The 23,354-nt window shown below is 40.1% G+C and overlaps 1 protein-coding gene across 1 annotated transcript in view; it reads right to left on the reverse strand.

The window, feature by feature from the left end:
• Positions 1–23,354, reverse strand: part of LOC102197018 (SPARC (osteonectin), cwcv and kazal like domains proteoglycan 2) — a 42,794-nt gene that overhangs the window by 4,970 nt on the left and 14,470 nt on the right. The window contains exons 2-8 of the mRNA XM_005736437.1: positions 18,741–18,749; positions 15,766–15,811; positions 6,501–6,615; positions 2,675–2,783; positions 2,071–2,185; positions 1,230–1,349; positions 908–1,126 (exon numbers count right to left, since the gene is read on the reverse strand). Coding sequence (XP_005736494.1) covers positions 908–1,126; positions 1,230–1,349; positions 2,071–2,185; positions 2,675–2,783; positions 6,501–6,615; positions 15,766–15,811; positions 18,741–18,749 — 733 coding nt within the window. The remainder of the gene's footprint in view (positions 1–907; positions 1,127–1,229; positions 1,350–2,070; positions 2,186–2,674; positions 2,784–6,500; positions 6,616–15,765; positions 15,812–18,740; positions 18,750–23,354) is intronic.

The raw sequence follows: 23,354 nt of genomic DNA on the forward strand, positions 1-23,354 counted from the left end.
ATACAGATGTCTATCTTTTAGATACAGTCTGTATTTTATGGTAGTGACCAGCAGTGAGAGATACTGACAGCTAAAGAAGGCTTTTGAGGTTAAACCAAGTGAGGAATACATTTTCTTTAACAAGGTAGAGAGACAAAACTCATTTGTGGGCAAGCTTTAGGGAGGCATGAAGAATTACCTTCAATTGGTCAAAGACAAAAACACCACATGACAAAAACAGTCCCAAATTGGACAGCAGGAGATATGCCAATCATGATGGGGAGTTTTGTTTTCTTAGATCCGTCTACAGTTTAGTGATGAATAAACAGATTCAAACACATCTTATAAACTGACAAAGTCTAAAGTGAAGAGGACCTTGTGCTTTAAAGTATGTAGATGAAGTTAAAGAACACCATGTTAAATGTTATTGTTTTTTAAGTGCAAAAATATTCAAACTCTGGATTAAGAAAAGCTCTTTGCTTTCCCCCACTACAACATGCTAAGTGTGTCTGTTTTTAGCAGAACACTCTGTAGAGTATTTCACAGAATAATGTTGGCCATGAGTGTGGATGTGAGTGTGAATGGCTCTTTTCCTCTGTTGGCACAGTGATGAACTAGAAACCTGTTCACGGTGTATGCCACCTCTCGCCCAATGTCACAGATTGATGATACATTTATTTTACCACCTTCCAATATGTGGCCACATTTCAATGTGTTAATCCTTAATCCTTGACTTAGAATATCACGCTGTTTTTTAACAGATTTTGTGTATCACACTTCATAGCATTCATGAGCAGCCCATTTCATCACTTCAGTGCATACCCAGTGTTTCCTTTGATTAACCTAGCTTTTATTTCACCCGTTTAGAGCTTTGACTCAAAATAGACTCCGCTCTCTGTGCTTCTTCAGAGAAAATCAATCCGCTCACTTTCTCTCCAGAAGCAGAGGCACCACTCTGCTGTAGAGACCTTCCCATCCTTGTAGCTGTCACAGGAGTTGAAGAAGGGTCGGATGCAGACCTCATACTTGTCCAGGTTAATAGCCGCCAGCTCAGCGTGGTCAAGATACAGATCGTTGTTGGTGTCCAGCTTCGAGAACATCCAGCCGATGGAGTCCTTGCAGCTGGCCACCAGGCTCTTGTCCAGTGCTGTTGGTTATTAAAGCATTTTACTTTGATTTCTTTCTGTCTGCACAATTGAGTCGTAAGTTTGGAGGATGCAGAGAATAAAGCTGTTTCGTGCGTTTCTAACCTGAAGCGGTGCCAGCTCCAGGCTTGCCAGAGTTGTTCTGCTTCGCATTTCCATGAAGGAGTTGGAACCAGTCTCTCAGACGGTCACCCAGGTCTGCCAGGTCCTGCCCAGTGCAGCTCTCTGAAGGAGGAAAAAGGAAATTCCTACATTCAAAATCCTGGCAGACACTTAACAGCAACCTGAGTCACTTTCCCTAAAGGCAAGCACAGACTCAGTACTGCTTTATAATGCCCCTACAGTGAACAGAACTAAAGGGACAGATTTTCCTCACAGTAGAGTGGTTGTTGAGCTGTACAGCTGGGTTTTCACACTGTGATTTATTTAAGTGCGTGATGTGCTAATCAAAGAAAACATTATTTCGCAATTAACTCTGTGGCCGCAAATTGCTGCTATCCAACAGAAATCCACTCTCAGTAGCTAAGCACTCACTCAAGACTACAGACGAAAAGCAGGAGTAACATTTCATTCGTTGGATCAATCGGCATTTTCACATGCCCAAGAATCTAGACAATCAATACTGTTTGGCTGCAATCATAGATAGTGTACACTCTAAATAATTAATTAGTACATGATTGAAAGACCAGTTTAACCACAGGGTTGGGGGGGGGGATTTCAGCTAACAGTAATCTCTGAAATTGGTGAGTATTGATGCCAAATATTGAGCAAGCATCGGGCTGAGCTGTTCTCCGAGGCCTATCCGTAAAGAAGAATGCGTGTGTGGCCAACAGTGCATCATAACTTTCCTTTTTTGAATTATTGACTCACGAAGATTGACAGCGATGATGCTGGCTCCCAAAATTGAAATGCACAAACACGAAGGAGGTGAAGAAAAGACACTTGCCGTGCTTTGTGTCGGCATTCGTTATGGAAACGGAGGCTGTGGAGCAAGGGCAAAATCCGGAGCACATGACGCTCAGGTCTTTGCCTGTGAGGCAAGCCTGCTGCTCCAGCTTGCACTGTAAGGAGAGAAACAGACAGACAGAGCGAGAGAGGAGGATGCAGTTAAAATATTTATGGGGGTGACCGCAGGAAAAGAGATTGGTCATTCAGATGAGACACTGCACTTAGAGAAACACAGCAAAATTGAGTTGTCATTTTTTTGCTGTCTTCTCATGCAAGGTCAAAATTAAAAACTATACATAAATCAATAAAGTTTCCTGGCACTGGCCAGTATACAGTGATGCGCTCAAAGCGACGTCAGTCATTAATCACTTGGCCACATTGTGCCTTTGCACTCATCCTCCTGCTAACAGTGATGAATTGTGCTGCCCTACTTCACCCACGTATATGTCAGTGTAGCAGGAAACAGCGCTTGACTGGCCTCATCTCATTATTTAAAATGATGTCACGTCCATTTTCCATTTCTTTTCAGGATTTTTATGGTGCATGTTTTTGGTAATAAAGCAAAAATAAATAAAGCAATTATGTTGAGTGGGTGCTTTTACCTCTGAAGCGTAGTTATGTCCATCAGAGCCACACACAGGTGAGGAGGCTGCCACAGGACAAGGCTTGCAGCTGCCTTCGTGCACCTCCATCTGCCCTGACTGTTTGCCTCTGAAATCCAACGCAAAAAAAATAATATATCAGAGGTATCCGTCCATTTCTGACTCTAAGAACACAAGTTGGGAGTAGCCACAGCTCACTAACCGAGTAGTTGGAGCTAAATGTTAGCATGGCACGCTAACATTCTGAGGATCAAATTAAAGTCTTTCTAGAAATCTCACCATCTTGAAACAAATCTGAGCACTTTTTGGGGAAGATATTATAAAGCATTATCTAAATCTACTTTAATTTCATTGGTCAGGACATAAAAATGCACATACACAGAATCAGCAAGCACATCAGATAAAAGAAACATCTTCATGTTTGTCCAAAAGTAAGGCATTAAAAAGTCTTTTCCCTCACTCTGGAAGTAGTGATCTGGGGCAATTCTCTCTTAGGTTCCAATTCTGGATTGTTTGACTGCCATGTTGCTCTTAGAAAATCTTACATGTACAGCTGAAGCTGATGCCATTACTTTCACAGCTATTCACTTTTTAGTCAATCATAAACTATCACCGAAGACTAGCAGTTTTGAGGTGAATTCCAGATGTCTGTTTAAAATCCAATATTTCTATATAGTAGCCAATACTTTTCTTTCAGACACACAAAATATAAACAGATTTTTTTTTTAAATGTGTTAAGTCTAGTTATTTATTTACTCATTTATCCTCTACTGGACTGCTGGGACCAGCTGGTTGTTGTATTTGTGGCTTTAAAACAAGAGTGCCCTCTGGTGGGCAAACTCATAACAAGGTTGAAGGGTGTTTCTTCTTCTGATTTATCGGCTGCTACAAATGCATATAAAAAAGATCAGCAAAGAGGCAGTAGTGGCCAATAAGTTAGTCAGCCTCTACTGTATGATACTTTATCTATCATAATTACAGCTAAACTAAAAGTTAAGTAGCTTTAAACTCAAAGTATGGCTTCTTCATAGTATTTCACTGGAGGTATTTACTTTTTGAACAAAACATTTCAAGCAACTACATTTTTATCTGATTTAGGTGCTTGATGAAAATTGGAAAAGGATTGCCAGCAACCGCAGATTCCTCTTCCTCAGGTCTTATTTCTATTAAGTTTGAATGCATTTAAACTTCCTTGGACAACAGAGTCTTCACAGTGTGTGAAATGTAATGTAGCAGCAGCTGCTGCTGAATACATTAGGTGGAATTTCTCAAAGTTGTGAGCAACACAAAACAAATTCCATTCCAGAAAGCTCAGGGGCAAACTTCTGAGATCCTTGTTAAAAGAAACAGAAAATTTTCTGTATAGCTACATGTTATAAATCTGAAAGAGTGAGTGAATATGTTTTCTAATTTGGATGAATTGGCCCTATAATATTTGCCGGCTTGTACAGGTCAAACACATAGCTACAAATCTTCTGTAACAAGCTGTTTTCATTACAACTCTGTCTCATTTAATACATCCTGCAAGCTACAAAACACCACAAGGCGCTTTTGATTATAACTGCTAGAAAGTCATAATGTGCCTGTTAATATTTGGATGCGCCGTTCATGAAATCCCCCTCGGTTGCTTTGCCCTCACACATTGATTGACTTCATGTTTGGCGGGCACAAGCACAGGGCCTGCTGTACGACTTCTGCGGCTGCTACTTAATGATGCTAGGACGGTTTAGTGTGGTTGCGTTCCTGCTTATTACCCATTATTCGACACAGTCTCTCTCGTCTCTGGAGTGACTCTGTAAATGAAGCACTTTATTGAAAAAGATAAATGCCTGTCGCTGCAGATAGACTTTGCAGGTAGTAATAATTCACTCCATTAATTCTTTTCAGCCTCCAACTCTGCTCATTTGTTTTTCAGAGAAAGTGGAATGAATGGGTGAGAGAACAGATAAATGCTTCTCGCTGTTTCTCACAGACAACTAAAGGGTCTTTGTGCAGAGGGCAGCATTTGAAATCAGAATATAAACCCTACTGACACATTACTATATTGGCAAAATTACAAAATTGTCCCTAGGACTGCTTTTGATCAAAGTATCAAAAGCAGTCCAAAAAATGATTAAAAGATCTCGTCTTTCAGCTCCATAACGCAATATTACAAATACAAGTGGCTAATGTTTAACCAACTGCAGCTACGTGCTCTGTCAGTCAGATGTGCATGTAAGATAAGTCACGACTATTATTATATGCAGCATATAGTGCTCTGAAATATGTGACAAAAGTATCTCGTACTGATTTAGAAAAGGACTACACGGGTCCATTTAAAAGATCAGCTCTTGCCATTTTTTCTTTAATATATCTACTAATATCTCTAATTTCAGAGCTTCAGCGCAACCATCTTTCTCCTTTTGCTTCATATTCTGGTATTATCTCCATGGCGACTTTCATAAAGCACATTGAGGACCACATAGTGCTCACGTTTATCTGGGCCAGTGAAACTCCCCTTTCTGTTTTTGTAAAAGACATTTAAACTACACATTTAATCCTTGAGATATCTCAATATGCAATTTCAACATAATGTCTCAGTTTTTCTTCATGATAAAGAAATGCTGCTGTAGTAACTGAAATAATCTATCAGCACAACTTCAATTGTAAGAAATAAATGTGTGAAATTACTTTAAAAGTTCTCATAGCTTATTGCCTAAATAAGCCAAATATTCCATTGTAGGCAGTGTACAAGAAAAAGCAATCCCATAAATTTCTATAATCGATAGTGAAAAACGAACTTTTCCGCCATTTGTTTATCTATTCATTCTATACTGTAGTGAAATTGGCCACGGGGAAGGTCTTTATCAGTAAGAAAAGCTGTAAAAACCTATAAAAACACAGTTAAAATTCCAAAACGTATGCCCGCCTTCCTTTTCCAAAGTCATCCAATTGGCCGGAGTCTTACCAGGCCAGTTTTGACTTTCCTGTTCTAAAGCAGTGCAAAATATAAATGTCATTAAAGCTGTTTGAGACATAAAAATAAAAACACTTTTGCTAAACAACACAGAGGATGTTTATTTCCATTTAAAAGTTGTAACTCATAGATTGTTTTCTACATGTCAGTGTTGCAGTGGGCAATGAAAACAACTTTTAAAAACCTTCAGTGGGCTTGAGAATTCTTTCAAATACCAGCAACACGTGAGTCTCAGCTGAAAACTTGTTTTCTTAACCTGCTCTTATTCATCTCTTCTCCCACTCACCAGCTGCCCAGGTTTTAGTCATTTCCACCAAGAAAGTGTTGACGTTACAAGTATTAATACATATTCTCACTCAACTTTATACACTTCCTGAACATTCTGTCACTTTCTCTTGTGTGAATCTTCCTCCCGAAGTCCTGAGCCATTTCTAACTAGAGCTTGCTCAGCAGGAGAGTTTAAGCTCCACTCATGGCACTTCACAGAGCCTCTTAAATTTGTTAGCCAATCAATTAGCCAATAATTAAAGCTTTATTTACATAGCCCTTTTTCAAGACAATAAAATTAAGGTGATAGTGATTTACAAATGACCTATGTACACCGAAACCTACAGAATTTAATCTGAGAACATTGGAAGAAAGTCCAAAATCAGCAGCAACAATGCAGAGTAAGACAGTAAAAGATTGGTAGATGGCCTATTTAACCATGAATTTTTCAAACATTATATAAAAGCTACTTTTTGTTCATTAACTCTTCACCTGATAATTCTAGTGCTTTTAACTGCTGACATCATCCTGTCCACGTGGAAATCTACGACACGTTTGAAAAAAAAAAAAAAACAAGCATCGAAGCTCTGCAGCTCCTCCTACCTGTGCTCCAGTTTTTTGCGATTGACACACATGGCCCTCTGGTAGCCCTGAGCAATGCACACCTTATGGCGACTGCACTTCACATTCTGGCATGGATCCTTGGTGGTGTCCAGGGCTGCAAACACAAAAACACGAAGAGTGAAAATCCAATGGTGTCGTTCACACCTAAGGTGTTGCAGTTTCATTCTCTATTTCGGTCACCTACAGCAGACAAATGGAGAGCTACCGGCTGTTTTTGTTACTTTTGACAAGGAGCATGCCTTCAGTAGATTTATACCAAACACTGCAAGCCCACAAAAAGAGAAAGCTGCTTTAATCAAGTTCTGTGTTCTTGCGCCATTTCAAATGATCCATTCTCACAAACCTCTCTCTGACACAGGTGTATACAATAAAAATCATGAAATGTGTATTTAAAAATATTCCACCAGTGTGAACAAATGAGTCCATTGATTATTTAGTCAGCACTACTGGGCGCCTAGCTGTCATTAGGCAGCCTATCATCAATAGTACAGCCTGCAGTCTCCAACTGCAGGCTGTCTGTGATTGCAAGAAAACCTGACAGCACTGATTGAGCATCTCTTTCTCTCAGCTTGTCACATCTCACTTCCCCCATGTCAACCTATCACTGTCTCTCCCCCGCTTGCCTTTTCTCTCTCACACAGAAATACACACTCCATCTTTGTCTTCCACGTTCCCATTCTTTCTATCCTCTTTCCCCTCCGCACGCTGTCTCCCTTAATGTCTCCTTCTATCTTCAGGGAGTTGAATTGTTCGATGCCAGTCTCCTTCCCTCTAATAGACTGAGATGGAAATAGAACTGTGTCCTCCACCTTTCTCACCCAATGGTCAATGCCATCCGAAAGTGGATGTCACACCGTCCCAGTCCATTTAACGCCTTGCCGGAGCGAGCTGGGAAAACTCAAAGGCACAGATAAATTTAAGAGTGAGTGGCAAGCGGCAGTCGGCAGTCGCTAGGAGAAATTTAAGTTGTGAAATCCTGAGTCAGCTTCAAGCAGCTGCTTTGTAGTCAACACGGTCAACATACAAGGTGGCTGCCAGCCAGATTCCTGCAAATCCCACGACTAGGTAATACTTAGATGCTAGGGAAGTATGAGGGAACATTGTACTTTTATAGAATCAGTGGATGACAAGACAACTCACAGAGAATCTAGAAATACTGTCTGCCTGTGGTGGTTTTTGTACTATAAGACCATGCAGGAGACCAAGCTGCTGACAGTAGTTAATAAAAAATAGAGTCTGGCAGCACTTTTGTGCTAGCTTGTCCTCCACAGGCCTTTGTTCCACAATGTACGCTCTGTTACAGAGAAAATGTGTTTGGTCCTATTGGCTTATTATTATTATTATTTTGTTGTTGTTATTTTTCAGGAGATACAGTCATATAAAAGAGTTTTTCACACTGCATAGGGTCCTTTGAAAACCAGGTACATCTCATGATTCTACGTACAACCACCTTTAGCAGCAATAATTTGAAGTAGTGATGTTCTGTATTTATCAGTCTCTCATATCATTGTTGGGGAGTTTTAGGCCCACTCTTCTTTACTATATTGTGTCAATTCAATGAGGTTTGCAGGGATCATTTAGGCTCAGCTCTCTTAACGTTCTGCCGCTGTGTTTCAATCAGGTTGAGATCTGGATTGCAACTCCTTTACTGTTTTCTTTTTGAGTCATTCTGTTAAATTTGCTGCTGTGAGTAGGATCGTTTCCTGCTGCCTAATTTGCACCGAACTTTAGCTGTTGGACAGACAGCCTCACAGAGGAGTTCATGATCAACTCAGTGACTCCAAACGCCATTAAAATGCCAATCCAGTCACAAGATGTGAGAGTAAAAGCTATATCTGAAGCTTTTATATTTAGTGGGATGAATGGGATGTGTAAAACCTGCAAGATATAACCCATTTCAGTAGTATGTAAAGAGCATAATGTCCAAGGTGTCCAGGTTCTGTGGCTGCAAAAGAAGCCCAAATCATCACGCCTCCACCACCATGCTTGATATTTGGTATGAGGTGTTGATTTGCTTGTTTTTGCGTAACAACTGTGCATTATGGCCAAACATGTTGGTCTCATGTGTCCAAAGAACATTGTTCCAGACGTTTTATGGACATATGATTTGTTCAGATACAACTTTTCACACGTAAGCTCTCCTGGCAACCTTTGAAACAAACCATACATTTTCATGACTGTCTTTCTCTACAGTCATGAACTTTAATATTTAACAGACTAACTTAGGTCTGACTGAGGAATCCACACAGTCCAGCCCTGGGAGGGATTTTTTCCTTGCTCCTGGGAAGATTGCAGTATTGCTACATGTGAGGCATTTATATTGGCTTGTGTTTGGTGGGATGAATTTGTTTAAACAATGCAAGATATAAGCCAGATATATATAAAACACAATGTCTAGATTAAAGACCTGGGTCATGCTCCCCCTTTTTAAATAAAAAAACATATTTTTTCTGTGTTTAATTCTAGTTGACAACAAATTAGACGAAGACATTTGATTACTTTTTGGTGTGGCTCTAAGAATTTCTAAAACAGTAATTTGATGTTTTTTTCTGAGATGTTTTTTCAGTGGCCCAAATGAGCTGAAAGGCATTAGTCACTCCATCCCAGCTGGGCATGATCATGTTGTGTTGGTGTCATATTGTACCACACACGGTTTAGAAAAAAAAAACAACAGAAAAAAAGCACTGGCTGTTACATACATGTGCGACTGAAATGATATGGAGACACTTGCAGAATAAACATTTGTAGTCATTAATATGCTTAGGAGTTTGGGGCATATTTTTACAAGTTTAATTTTGAGATTTTCCTAACTGAATGAATGTTTTGTTACATATTACTTTGCATAAAAACAAATTTACTTGCAGGTGCAGTAGAATCTAAAACACGAGGAGAAAAATCCCCCTGGTTCATCTTCACATGACTCCAGATTACACACTCTGCCGTTCTGTAAAACTCCCTCGAGCAACAGAAGTCGATAAAACAAAAACGAACCTCAAAGTAGAGCAGGATTCCAGATGCATTATCATTTCAAAGGGCAACAACTTGTAAATAGCCAAAAAGAAAAGAAAATGAATACAAGTGGGATAGGGCTGGTATTATTTTTGCTGTTTGTCTTAACTGAATTACAAACCAATTTGTCCAAACTGTTCTTCTGCTGAGTGGAAATTCATGACATAGCATTTAGATTCAGCAGAGAAGCCCGAAGACAGATAGCAAGACTCTGTCAGCAGCGAAAGCTCATAAACTTTCCGTCATTCCATATAACACTTTTTGTGACCACTTGACTTTTATTCGCTTCATCTGGTCCAACAGGTAGTCTGCTCTGTCATTTTATTTAACCCCAGCAGCTGAATAATAGACAGACTCTACTGCTGATAGTACATTTGTCTCCAACCTCTCTTTTGATTTAGGACATAAAACCTCAACAAAATTCACCCCAATCTGTCACCCCATATATCATTTTGACTATTTCTTGACAATAAAGAAAAAAAAAAGCGAAGCTATCTAATATCTTCAGTATGACTCAATGTGTCACATCAGCTCTCCTTAGCACAAGTCATCATTCAAGTTTTCCCCAGGCTTTGTCTGGTTTGTCTTACATCATCTGTCACTGTGTATTTGCTGAGTGGTTACTATCAGTAAACTTTCATGGAGGCAGGAAGCAGAATTTGGTTTGTTTTACTGGTGTAATATACCATAAACTGTTCCCACTCAGCATCTGAGTATTCACTATGACCTGAAAGCACCTGAAACCACAGCTATGGGCTTTGCAGTGAACTATGCGTTGCACCAGCTAAATGTTTGGTAGGAGATACCAAAAAAACAACAAAAACCACTAGAAAACACACACAAATTGTGTGGCGCAAATAGTAGCCCCTTCAGCATCCCTCAGTTGTAACAATTGGCTATTTGAGTCTGCTCAAACATGTCAGCTCAAAGCAGTCTTGCAGTTCTCCTCTGAATGCATTGATTTGCTGCCATGTTACTGGATGATTCGATATTTACGCTAACCAGCAGTTGAACAGGTGCACACAGAATATCTAAATATCTTTCATTCGACCTGCAGTGCAATTTTTGCCATTTAGATTGTTTTGTTTTAAGTTATTCAGTTCTGGAGACAGGTTCCCTTTCTTTTACAATCTAAATAAGTGGCACATACATTTGGCACCTATGGCTGTTTTTTTTGTTTTTTTTGAGAAATCATGATCAGGATAATAAAAAATAAAATAAAAAAATAAATAAAACACATCAACAACCAGAAAAAAGAACAATAAAAAAGTCACCAGCCATGTTATGACCAGTTTTGTGTAGGATCTACTTTCTTTTTACTAAACTACACCTGCAAACCGTATAACAGAAGGAGATTTACCGTAATAAGAGTCTCATGTTTGTGAAAAACTGAGAGGATTTATGTTAGCAAAGAGAGGAAGGAATTTTCAAGTTAGATAGTTGTAAAATTATGAAAAAGCTTATGAAAGATATAATAATGTATTTTTGGAATCTTTGGGGTAACAGAAGCAAGCTTATAAAAAAATTAATATGTTACCATTTAGTGTGATTTCTTAACCGACTGGGTTCCATGTAGACCACAGAGGTTTATCTTTTCTCATATCTCAAAATGTGTGTTGTTTTTTTATAAATTGTCCCCAGCTGGGACACACCCTGGTCATGCCACACATGAGAAGGAGAGCTGTTTCTGCTACACTGCAAGCCCCAAATCAAGCAGCAATGACTGCTCGTGAGGTCTGTGCCCGGACCGAGGCCTCCACCCAACTTTCTGCAGGGCATCTTCAGCCCCTCCCTATTCCGAGACGTCCCTGGTCCCACATCCAGCTTGATTTTGTTACTGGTATTCCATCTGTTAACGGTCTAAACACCATCCTCACCATGTCTTCACGCTACCTCTTCCTCTACCAGTCTCTCCCCCTTTTAAGTTTGTCATGGCTTTCATCCCCCCCACCAAGAGACAGAGGTGGTCCACCCTGTCTTCCATGTTTCGCAGCTCAAGCATCGCATCACCTCCCCGTCTAGAACCGCTGTCTGAGAGATTCAGATGCTGTACCAACCTGTTACAGTGAAAAGAGAGCTGTGCATAAATGCAAATATGTTTATTTAATGGCTAATCTACGTGTCTACCCTCAGATATGGTCATGAGCTGTGGGCAGTGACTGAAAGAAAGTTTCCTCTGTAGGGAGTCTGTGCTAAGCCTTAGAAGATAGGATGAGGTCATTTGGAAGAGATTCAGAGTACAGCCGACTACTCCTACACATCAAAAGGAGACTTTGAATTAGTTTGGGTTCAGCCATGTAATGGCGGTACCAAAGCAGATCCATGACACACTGGGGAGAGTGCATCTCTTATTTCAATTGTTTTATATTGGGGTCACTGGAGCCTAACCTAGGTGTCATAAGGCGAGAGGTGAGGTACACCCTGGACAAATCACAGGGCCAACATAGAGAGCAAGACAACCATTCATGGTCACATTCATACCAACAGACAATTTAGAATCACTACTTAACCTAACCCCTCTGGACTGTGAGAGAAAGCCAGAGTATTCTGAGAGAATCCATGCATAGAAGGGGAGAACATGCAAACTTCACACAGAAAGACAGATGGGGGATTTGAACATAAAATAAGTTTTGCTATTATTATAATTTTGCTATTATATTGCTTCTTGCAATAAATTATTCTTGGGGTGCTCAGGCACCCAGTTGTTAGCTCATGTATGTTAAATATGTTGGTAGGATGAAGGTTAATTGCACATCCAGCATACACAGCACAACATTAGCACACCCAGAGTCGTGCAATATTTACTTGTCTTTTAGGTCCCCTTTGGTCTCAACCAATTTGTGAGAGAAACAGCTGAATTTTTAGGTCTGGCCACCTAGAGCTCCACTATGTTTACCAGCTAATTGCCAAATTTGTCCGCCTCCTATTTGATGAAAAATAATGTAACGAGGGTTTACAAAGAGCCTTTTTCCCGAGAACAGCTGGCTGCTGTGGCATCTGGTAAACAACATCAGTAACAGCAAAGCAAAACAGAGTTGCAGGCTACAAAACAACATAAAGATCTGATAGATGCTAAAATGCCCCACATACTGATGGAATAGGCGGAAATTTACAATGACAGCGTCACATTTCACAAAATCATTGTTACTATATAACTGCTGACTCTAGCAGTTTTAAAGTAGCTGGTGGATTCATCTTAAACAAGGTTGCCAGGAAACAAATGAACTTGGTGAACGAGTTCCATGACCTAAAACTGTGTCACACACTACTTCGCTGCATTTCCTTACAGAAGCACAGCCCGGAAAATAATGGTATTGTTTCAGATAATGATGTGCAACCCGCTCATATGTCAAGTCCTTATGAAAACCTTTTGTAGTTCTCCTGTTATTTATTGTCATGTCTTTAAAAATGGCACTGACCTGAGCAAAATGCATTTCCCCTTGTGCACAATTTGCATATATCTAGCTGTGTAACTGCCTCGAAGCAGCAGCTAAAAAAAAATCACACACATCTGTCACACGGCGCTCATATACAACTCCCACATGTGAAAAATGAAATTTAAACACTAGATTTAATTTGCAGTGAAGATCAAGTAGCTTTTCCAGCTCTACTCGTTTTGTTTAGAATATGCTGCATCGAGAATTCAGTTCAGGGCCAGGATGTGATAGAGCCATTATGGGTTTTAAATCCTCCTATAATCATGTCAACAAAAGCGACGCAACTGCACTGAGCCCCCGTGCAATCTATCAGAGATTATTATTATTATTATTACACCGCAATCAAAACCATTCCAGCTGCTTTCTTTTCCACGATTAGCGTCGCCGCTGTTATCTGCGCTCGCATCTGAATTCTTCACAGAGTATGGCGCCTTGCAGTTGGACAGGCTCATCAATCAAAAGCTGTCATCATCAATTACTTTTACATTTAATAAAGTACCTTAGCGGTTCTGGGGAAAAAATAAAATCTGCAGAGAGTGTGTTACTGGGCTGCCGGACATTTAAAGCATGAAACAGTAAATCATGAGAGAGACTGTCCCGTTTTGGTGGATTTCCATTTAAGTTCATTTTAGAAGACTCTTTCATGTTCTGAGTTTTAATTGCCAAGTTAGAGCAATTCGCAGCTACGTTTATTTTCTCACGATTATCACAGAATGCAAACCACAAGTTCACCTCAGTTTTCTTTGACAACACATTATGCTTGAACAATTTCCTGAGGTTGTACACGTTGACGTGTAATCACAGCCACCTTTTTTTCTCATTTTTTTCTTAATCTAATTAGTAAAATGCTTCAGTAAAGGGACAAAAGTAGTCTAATTGTTCAGCATAAATAAAGGTTGAATATGAGGCTCCTCTGTTAAATCAGAGTCAGCGAGTGGGCAGCTTATTGTTTCAAAACTGCCCTTGAATAAAGAGCAGTCTGTGGAGCTGAGTTGATGTCTCAATTGGCTCACTTAAAAAGGCACCAGAGGTGTCTAAAGTCTCCGGTTAGGTCCTTTGTTCTACCCAGGGCTTGCAGGTACACCTTCTTGGAGTTCTTTGCTGTCTTGTTGAATTTGCAATGAAGAGAGCTCTGATCAATTAAGTCTGCAGAATTAGTCCCAAAGGGAGTTGTGATGCGGATGAAATCAATGGTATTCAAATAGAAGTCGCCCGCACTACAGCAAGCGAGGCGTTTTCTTGAGATTACATTAGTTATTCCCCTTGTTGTAGGCTAAGAACAGATGACTGGGATAACATCTCCAGCTGCTTCTTCTCACATCTTCTTCCTTAGAGGAAGTGTGGGTGTGGCATTACAACCGACCTCCCACTCTCACCTTGCAGCTAGAACACATTGTTAGGAGCTGCTAATTAGCAAGCGCGTGTATGATTAGTGCACATATACCCTGACCTGTGAAATGATTCATACCGCACTTTATTCCCCTGACCTTCTTAAAGGGATTCCTGCATGCTAAGATGAGAGTGACTGCTTTGTTAAAACAAGCACAGGAACCTAATCTGCTGTGATTTAAACTTAAAGGTCAGGCAGATACAACCTGACATAGCAATGGTTGACTTATGGTTGACAATGAATAACATTTGGACAAAACATCAATGAATCATAAACCTTGACATATTAATTTCAAGAAATGACCTGTTTACTGAGCAACACTTTAATATTCTTCAAAAATATGACTTAGAAATATGGCCTATATTACACATTTATGTTGTTTATTGCTTAAAAATAATCTCTCTGCCTGAAATTTTTTAGAGAAATCAGATTAATGTAAGTAAAGTTTCAAAACACTCGGATGAATCAGTGCAGCTTTTCCCCCCCGATTTACATAGTTAATCTCTGTATATAACAAAGAGCTTGTAATTAATTATTAACTTGATCCCATCCAATCATGAACTAATAGCAGACAGACTCCATCTTATTGCTTTTTTATTGCTATTTTGACATACCAAAGTCAATTTGAAAAAAGCAAGAGGTTTTAGACTTGGTCCCCTTTAAAGGAACTATTTAAAAGGCAGTGAGATCACAAGTTCATTTCACACGGTTGCAATAATTTTGTACGTGCCGTAGTCTCCAACCACTGTTTTCCCTAATGTGCAATTCCCCAATGATCTTATGAAATATCAAAGATTATAACATCTTTCCGGAGGAAAGGAGTCTTTTATGAGAAAAAAAACAAAACAGCGTTTAACTGAAACATTACACAACTGAACTTCATGTTCAAATTGTCTATTCCACCTCCACAGCTGAAGTTCTTTTCTCAGCTAGGAACAGACCCCACGGAGAAAAATGGAGCCTGGTGGGAGTTCTGAGTTGAGCCCTCAGCAACAAAAGCAATTACAGCAGGCTTTTCAAACTAATGGATCTGACTGAAGGCTCGGTCTCTCCTTTCCTGAATCGCAACTGTGTTCTCACCCTTCACAATCTCTGACACCTCACACCAGCGCTCACCACGAGCTGGATGACCTCAGACAACTGTCGCAGTTAAAAGAAGAAGTTGGCGCTTTGATAGCGTGTGCTGCACCATTTCATTGTCTAAAGGAGATGGCTAAAGGCAAAGAGCACTTAGCTTTTCATTATTTCAATATGAAGTATTGAGCTGTGAAAATTGTCTCTGAATGCTGTACTTTACCATACACATAAGCTGAAATAGACAATAGGCTTTAAATGAAACCACTCATCAATCCTCAGCTCTTCAAAGACAATCCTTTCCAATCAGATAAAATCAGTTTTTATGACTTACTTTCATCAGAACCAACATTCTCCTCCATGTTTTTGATGTAGTCATCCTGCAAGGAAAAAACATATTTGCATTAATGGCTTTAATAATTTATTCCAGGCAACACCATAAAGGAGATTTGCTCTTGGATTTTTAGAGGCTTAATTAAAATTCAGAATAATAGAAATAATCAGGGAAGATAAGAGAAATGCATAATTATATGGAAACGCGAACGGCACTTTAAATCAAATACATTCATCTCATTCATGTTAATTGTAATTGAAAAGAGAGAGTAAAGATGCTAAAAGTAAATAATGGTGCCAACAAAACCTTGGGAGCTCTTTAGCCCTAGGTTTAAAAGTAATATAAATAATAATAACTAGAAAGAGTTTGCCTAAGGCCCAAAAACACAGTGGTTTCACCATGAGGTTATTATTTATTACCACTGCTATTTAAATTGTACTTTTTAGCTGATGACGTTCTTTTATACTCTATATATTATTGCAAGTCAAAAGCACAACATCCAGTCAAATGCTGCATATTTTTATTATCTGGCTCCACATGTTGCACTGCTGTGGTGTCTATTTTATATCCATTTTGTTGTCCCTAGGTACAGGTTTGGTAAAAAACTAAACCCTAACAAATTCAGTAACAAGCTTGCTCTTAATTAAAAAAATTAAATCAGCCTTTTTTCAGACTCTGAGATAATAATATATTTGTTTATTTCTCTTGAGAGTTTACGCTTCTCTTATTTCATAATAAAATAAAATTTTAGTCTTATATGAGCCAGCCTGAGATCATCAAGCCAGACTTTCCAGGCTGTTCCCTGTCAGGGATTTGTTCTGGAGGTGACTTTGGCTCTGAAGGTCTCAGATTTAGTGTGAATTCCCCTGGAGAGATCAGGCTGACTGACTGTCTCCTTACAAATCTCCAGATCGAATCGTTAAAAAAATATATATTCTTTTGAAAAAGCCAAAATGTGGGTTTGTACAGAAATTTAAGTATTCCCTTCTTCTTATTTTCTTTTTAAACCACAAAATGTTTCAGTGTTTATAAAGAAAATGCACAACTGGAGAAGCAATACCGTGGTTTTGGAAATCAAACTTGATTAATTTTTCTCACAGAGGATTGTGCGTGACTCATAGTTGGAGTGCTGCTAAGGCTTGGATTAGCATGCAGCTCTCTCTGCTGAATAATCAGTACAGCACAACTATGACAGAAAATATCTGGTTCTTTGATAAAAACTTAGACTTTAGACCTGCCCGTCATGCTGAACTAAAACTAAAACTTAAAGCCATAACATGGACCCACAGGATGAAAAGCATTACAACACAGCTTATAAAACTAAAGCATTAAATGTCCTCTCTGTGAGCTTGGAAATTACAAAGTATTAAAAACGCGCTCCATTATTAGCAAAATATGTATCATCACAAGTCGCACGTAAGATTTTAACAGGATAAAAAAAACCTGTTTCTTTTTCTAAAGCTTTCATATTACTGTCATGAAAAATGTCAACTTTGTGACATTATATCTATAAGAAGTTAATAAGTGAGCCTCAAGCCAAATTTGTTTTTCCTTAGCTTTAAGCAAGGTCAGGGAAGAACTGCCAAACTCATCTTCACTGTTGCAGAAGTAGCTTCTAACATAAAGTAAACGGTGCAAGATAAGCCTCAGCAAGCTGTATCTCATAAAAGGACTTGAACTATCTTAGCTGCTGCACTGGTGCAAAGGGAATATTTGCAAACCAGCTCCGTTTTTTTAGAGTGTGTCCCTAGCGGCACTGCGCTGGAACGATAATAAAAACTCTGCGTCCCCAGGCTGTATCCATGCTGACCCATTTCTCTGTGTGTCAGGACAGAGAGGATCAACTATTAAGCGGTTACAACTCGGCACAAGGCCCAGAGAGGACCCCGAGGATCAGGTCTGTTCAGTTTAGCTCAGTCTTACTCTGCTCAGGGGACAAGAAGACTGAGCTCTCAAGTCAAGCTGAACAAGTATAGCTGAAGGCTTAAATACAGTGTACAGAGGGAGGAGGTAAAGAGAAAGTGTGAGTGTTTATACCTGTTTTTCTACTGTTTTTCTTAAAGAATGCATTTCACTCAAGAAAATGAAATTTCACTAAAACTCTTGGTTTTAAAGAAGCCCCTTCAGTTGGATTTACTGAACAGAGTTATGAAAAGCGGTTGCACACTACAGAGTCACTTCTAAGTATGCCCACCCTTAAGGTGCAGGAAGCCGCTGCAGTTTTCTCCTGAACTATAGGTGTCAGCCTTCAGACTGATATAGGAAGAAGAAAAGAAGTCAAAACCAGAAGCACAGACTTGCAAAAGTTTTTCCAAAAAGTTTTCAAACTGTTGCAACACTTCCCACTTTATATCTGCATATCTCTGAGCTTTGTAGTAGAATATCATTAAAATGGCAGCAAAAACCAACACGATGATTCGTGTCATCAATGCAGCTGCAGCGGCCGCGGCACAACCTGCCAAGTTAGGAAAATCAAGAGGTGCACGACCAGTTGTTCATTGCCTAACGCCAGGCCACAGCGGTTTGCGGTGAACATAAAAACATGCTAAGAAACTTAAAAAGCCATTAGGTAAACCTGCCGAAACATAGCATTTTGGTGATAACATGAATAAATCAAATAAATGTAAACTGTTTCTTAGGATTTATTTAACATGGTTGTATAGAACCACTTGACATAACTTTGATGTAAAATGTTCTATTTATGAACCACAATTCAAATTATTTTAATATTATTTATTCAGAGTGTGTTTGACTTTGTCTGTACTCGAATTGGATTTGATATTTTTTAGCCATTTTTTCTAATCATATTTGTGTCACACTAATGGAGCTGGATTGAAAGGGGGGAAAAAAATCACTACTATTAACAGTGATGTCGTATAAGTGCTAAGCTATCATGCAGGTGAAACCAAGGGTGTAAAAAGTGTCAGAGCAAAGACAAACAATGCGTTGCACAAAAGTACAAAAGAGACACTAACCTCAACTTCCTGTGGCGATTAAAAGCAGCAGCGAGGGAGACAAAAGAGAGACATTGTTAGAGACAAAAAAAAGACACTTTTCAGTTTTCATTACAGGCTTCCATTTAACATAGAAAGAGTTTATAACAGTTATGGCAGCAGTTAAACTGTCAGCCCTTAATGCATTCTGATTGCAAATACATGCCTTAGTCTCACTCCTCTCCGGGGACAACATAAGACATTCACAAAGGATTATGAGCGCCTATTAACTGAGGATGATCAGCTGCCACTTCTATGAGCTGGCAGGCGTCCTGAACACTAAGGGCCCATTCTCTGGATGTTTACAAGCAAGTGCCAAAAGCCAGCTTCCTGTAGCTCAGAAGTTATGGATAAGCCATGACATATAGTGTCAACCTTGGAAAAATACAGGCAAATTGGTGGAGGAATCTTCAAAGTCAACAGACGGATGTGATTTAGATGGGAGTTGTTTTTTTTATAGTTGCAGCACACACACGCACAAACACACACACACAGAACATTTACTAAGCGTAGCAGTGACAACACAGACAGATATAGCTTCTGTAAAGTACAACCTTGACTTAAAAGGGGAGTGACTGCTTTCCTTTCATTCCATTTTACCGTCTTGGCTTCGGTCCAAGGGCATTACACATCAATACCCACCACAGCCTTTCCCCGTGTGTTTCATCATTCAGCGCTCTGCTGCGTTTGAAAGAAATATAGCACTGCATGGTTTATTTCAGCAGCTCAACCCTGTAAAATATACCTAATTCACACACCCACAGCCATACCTGTCTACTTAACAGAGCTGTGACAGCATCTTAATATATCACCACGGACATTTTACAGGCCTCACAAGGACAAGCCAAAAAGCCAGCGAAAAGGCTTTAAAAGACTGAGGTAAGAATTCATCACCGGTCCACAGCAGGACTTTAGATTTCACCTCGGAGACAGTTTCTTTACAGTAAATACTTTCCCAGTGGCAGGAAAATGTCCTGGTGCTACATATACGAGAAGCAATATCGCTCTTTGCTATCCTCCAAATGGGCTGAATTTCTGCAGGGAATCATAAGAGGAGAAGAAAAAGAAACTTATAATGTGTCGTGTGAATCGTAAACACCCCCGCTGCTGTATCAAATGACTTTTTTATTCCTTTTTCAGATCTGCATCTTCGCATGACATTTCGAAGGTTATAACTGAATCGTTTAAGTTTCAAGTTGACACTGCGACATAAACCGAGCAGAAATAACTGCTAAGTGTTTAAATTAGGCACGAAATCAGGTTTTGCAAACATGTGGGAAGTGTCCGGGTAGAATATGATTTAAAAAAAAATCTGAAAACAAGTGAACTAAGATTCCAAGACTGTAAAAGCATCACATGTAACAATTAATTAATTATTTTCAAGTCTGCTGCAATTACCCAGCTCACAGTGCTGCCAGGACCAACGGGAGCCCGACATAATGTCCTAAAGGCTGGAGTGCTTATCGTCTCTCAGCAGCAGTGTGACAGCAAGGACACCAAGCTGAGGCTGTCTTTAGTCCTTCACCAAGGTTGAGAGCTAATGCTGTCCCACTGAATCCGAGCCAGGCTGCTGCTACAGTTCAGAGCGAGCTCAGACGAGAGGGAAGGAGGAGGGGAAAGATCAGGGAGCAAGAGGGTGTGATATTCATGGTGGCGATCCCTTGAGTTATGTGATTCATATCACACAAACCACCTCTTCTGCCATTTGTCAACAAGGCTGTAATGCAGCCGGTGTAAAACAGAGCCAGGAGGCTAATGGAGCTTGACTATCCAGATGCTGCGACTGCTCCCCCTGGACTGCTCGCCGGTATTAGGCTGACAGCATTTGGCCGCAAGCCTGACTGCGTTCTCCTGAATTAACGTCTACCTCATGTCGCCTGAGCCCGTCTGCTGGGGACATAAATACCACTGCTAACCCTGAACCAGCCAGCCCCAACATCACCAGTGCAAGACAAGTGCACACTGGTGTCCTGAGGAATGACACCAAAATCAGTGTGGCTGCTGCAATGGGTAGCATGCATGCACATCCTTGTCCTGAGCTGTGACGCCAAACCATAGAGGGAAGCTGAACTTACTTTGGCAGGATATTGGGATATAAAAAGCATAAAAAAACATAAGTTTGGATGTTTGAAAATGTGACGTGCATGCAACATTTGCAGTATGGCTAGTGTTAGGAAAAGAGTGTCCGTAGTCACCCTACTTTCAACAAATATGTGAAATGATAAACAAATATGTGATTTCATGTGATGTAAATAGTCATACGGCACCAAGAAAGTGGCATCGGGTCATGTGATGACATTACCAGCCACAAGAATGGCATCTGGAGGCTGTAGGACAATGGCTGCATCGGCGTTCGTTAAGCTAATGAAGAAAAACAGCTTCATCAAACATCTATCCAGCTTTTTAACCAGTTATAGGTTGTAGTAGGGCTGGAGCCAGTCCCAGATGTACACCCCAGACAGGTCGCCTGTCCATCACAGGGCTGCTTCACCAAACATGATAATCCTAAAATAAAAATGGCACCAAATTTCGAGGAGAAAGAGCTTGCCAGAACAGAACTGTCAGAGAGTGTGAAAATGAGAGAATCTCTCCCCAAGAAAGCTACAAAGCAAAGCTAACAGACTGCGAATGTCATAGGATTTATTTAGATAAATGGTTAACTGTACTCCACCTTCATAAAAATAACCTCTTGCACATTGCTAATCCAACACTTTTACTCTGAATTGATCCAGAGTTTTATTGCTGACCTTTAAAGCTCAAACATGTCTGTGATATCTCAGCTTTTTGGGCTTACAGGAATAGGCAGTCACAGCTAGCAAGCTCTGAGTAGTGTGAATCGTTTTGAGTCTTTGCTTATGGGATTAACATGTCTTAAAATGTATACTTCATGATTTAAGATGGGTATCTTTGGCAAAGTAGATTTCATGGCTCATAGCTGAGGAAGAAAAAAAGGCCACTGGATTACCATCAGACACTCAGTGTTGTGTAATTGATATCGTAAAAAGAGATTTAGAGCCATCTGTAAAGTTTACGCAAGTCGAGTGTCTGCGGTCAAGTGCAATTCAGTGGCAAACCCTACAGCCTTGACACTTTTAACACAGACTACATACTGCGCAGTAATCCAAAAATGACCAGAGTATTTATGTTCAAATAGAAGATTTATTAAAAAGGAAGGCAGGTTTGTGGGCTCTAAGTGAGAGATCTTAGCATCTATTCTACACCACTGCAAAGATCCATCATGGTGCATGCATATTGCTTGCTCCATCGCTGCAGCTCATCTGCATGTAATTGACATTGATGGTACAGTCTGGCCAGACTGGAAATCAAGTGGTCCTGCAAAAATCTAAAAATCCCATCAATCAGCATGTTTATCGCTAACTATATTTACTTTTGATTTATTTAAATCCAGATGCAACACTTTACACATCAACAGTAAACAAGTCTCAGCGCCGCCTTCTGCCGAAGTCTGCCGCCGTTCACTCAGAAACAGACACACTGATCAGGAATTTTTAGTTAGGAAGTTCTGCTTTCCAGGTGAAATCCCTCACTCTCAGAGCAATAACTGCATGCTACATCCTCCACAGTATTCCTTATTGGTATTCTGAAGATGATATTTGCAGTGAAGACATCACTTAAGCAGCAGGATATGAGTTAGAGGTTAAATGATGACTTGGACATTTTGCATTTCCCCCACTTGTCATTTATCCAGCTTCATGAAGTCATTTACTCTGCCGCCGACTGGATAAACACAGGCTGATGGATGGACTAGTGATCTGGCTCATGTCTGTAATGAACGAAGAACTACAAGGCTCTCCTCAGCTGATTGCTCCACACTGTGCTGGAGCTGTGTCATCCCATCAGATCACTCAGTCTTCGCCGCCTAGCTGACTGGCAGGACATTGTCGGCTCGTCATTCCTCCAGCTATCTTTTGCACGGTAATGTGCTTTGCCTGATTAATGTAGCCGAATTAGCTATGTCTCCTTACCTACTTTAAATTGCAGCAAAAGGGCACTCAGGCGGAGGCTTTCGTAATTTTACATTCCACCCTCCGTGTCTCTGTAGTTACCGGGGAGCAGCGGGAGTGTATCTTGCCTTTGCCATGTCATTATGGCGCCTTGAATCAGCACGCTGGGGCCTAAGTGGTGGAGGTAATGTCTCGTTCTGTTTGTACCCTGCCGTCTTTTAGAATGACAGAGAAATGAGCGAGACACTAATGGTGAAGACCCACCACAGATTGAAACACTTAGAAATGCATTAGAGCGTTCAAAAATGACACTGTGAGCCTTACGGCCCGAACCCATCGACTTTAGAGTGGCAAAATATTCAGTTTTCACTTAAACATGCAGCAGAAATCACAAGGCAACAGCTAAGTACATATTTTCACATCCCCTCTGATCCCACATGGCAACTTATGTGGTTTTAAATGCAACAACTCCTCAAATCACTTTCACTTTGGCAGACCCTTACATGATCTTTGGTTGCATTACAGTTTGTTTAGGGTGATTACATACCGTCTACTCTATGAAAGAAGCATGAGATTTTTCATCACACTCCAAAGACAAAAATAAGAAATCCACAGAGAAAAATGGGGGGGG

This window comes from Pundamilia nyererei, unplaced genomic scaffold (assembly GCF_000239375.1).
Source record: "Pundamilia nyererei isolate P.nyererei 1_Seehausen unplaced genomic scaffold, PunNye1.0 scaffold00069, whole genome shotgun sequence".
NCBI classification, from domain to species: domain Eukaryota; kingdom Metazoa; phylum Chordata; class Actinopteri; order Cichliformes; family Cichlidae; genus Pundamilia; species Pundamilia nyererei.